This window comes from Penaeus monodon, chromosome 28, assembly GCF_015228065.2.
Source record: "Penaeus monodon isolate SGIC_2016 chromosome 28, NSTDA_Pmon_1, whole genome shotgun sequence".
Taxonomy (NCBI): domain Eukaryota; kingdom Metazoa; phylum Arthropoda; class Malacostraca; order Decapoda; family Penaeidae; genus Penaeus; species Penaeus monodon.
This window is the reverse complement of record NC_051413.1, coordinates 34,378,853-34,379,900: the sequence shown is the minus strand read 5'-3', so window position 1 is coordinate 34,379,900 and position 1,048 is coordinate 34,378,853. Positions and strand designations below refer to the sequence as shown.

The following is a 1,048-nucleotide window of genomic DNA, read 5'->3' as shown; positions in this document are numbered from 1 at the left end:
CGCATCTCTCAAGAGTGTGATAATAAAAAAATCAGAGGTCTTCACACAAGGATGCGCTCGTCAGGTATAAACCTTGTAATGACAGACTGTTCGGGACTCCTTCCCCCACCGGCAAAGGGACAAAATCTCTTTTGAGTTGACCTCCCTCCCTCTAGACTTCCATACCAATACTTTTAATTTACTGAGGTAAACTTATTATCTATGTGTATGTTGTTTTGCAGTAGTCCACCTACTCCTTATGCAAAGGGTCCAGTGTTTTGATATAGAGTTCTTGATGGACATTACGTTTCGGTTTCCTAGAGGTTCATTAGGTTTATTTTGAACTATATAGTAGGGGGATATAGGCTTACTACATTGATTATGATGCTTTTGTGTTCTACATACCTAGGAGTATGTTTACCTGTCTACTAAATTCCTAAGAGAAAAAAAATCTGCACTATAGTAAACAGAGATGTATTTTAACTTGTATGGTGAAAGGGTCGTCCATAAAGTTTGTAATTTGGGTGCATTTGTGGGGATGCATCATGGTGAAATTTGCATTCAATCTTGTACTTTTTTCAAACAAACTTAACCAATCGAACTGAATACAAAATTGTTTTGAACAAATAGTTTTAATTTTTCATATCTTCAACATTGTCCGTTACTGCTTGCTATATTGCTGGTTGACCAAAATATATAAGGTGTAGCCTCCATGCGTATGAGTTCCCCAAAATGATTAGTATCTGTTAGGAGTGCCTATTGCTACATTAGGCGGGTCATTTCTTTAGCAGTAGTTAATAGCATTCTGTCATGTATAAAATGTACTTGACATGACATTAGATCCAGTTATTGATATTAGCAATGCAAATACTGTTGTTTGAATGGAAGTGCGTTACTAAAAAGCTTCAAATGAGTGAAAGACCACTTATATTTCCCCTTATACATATTTCATAAATCGCGGCATCTCGATTTTAGCATAATTTGTTTAAGCAATCATCTTGATTGTATAGTTCCTGTGTGGCATACAGGATTAACCACATAAACTTAATGGGCTCACACGAACAATATA

At 36.0% G+C, this 1,048-nt stretch overlaps 1 protein-coding gene across 1 annotated transcript in view; it reads right to left on the bottom strand.

The window, feature by feature from the left end:
* LOC119591188 (cartilage oligomeric matrix protein-like) overlaps positions 1-282 on the bottom strand; it is a 5,889-nt gene extending 5,607 nt beyond the window's left edge. Inside the window, exon 1 of the mRNA XM_037939900.1 lies at positions 234-282. Within this exon, the coding sequence (XP_037795828.1) occupies positions 234-282 (49 nt within the window). The remainder of the gene's footprint in view (positions 1-233) is intronic.
* Between the last annotated feature and the right edge of the window lie 766 nt (positions 283-1,048).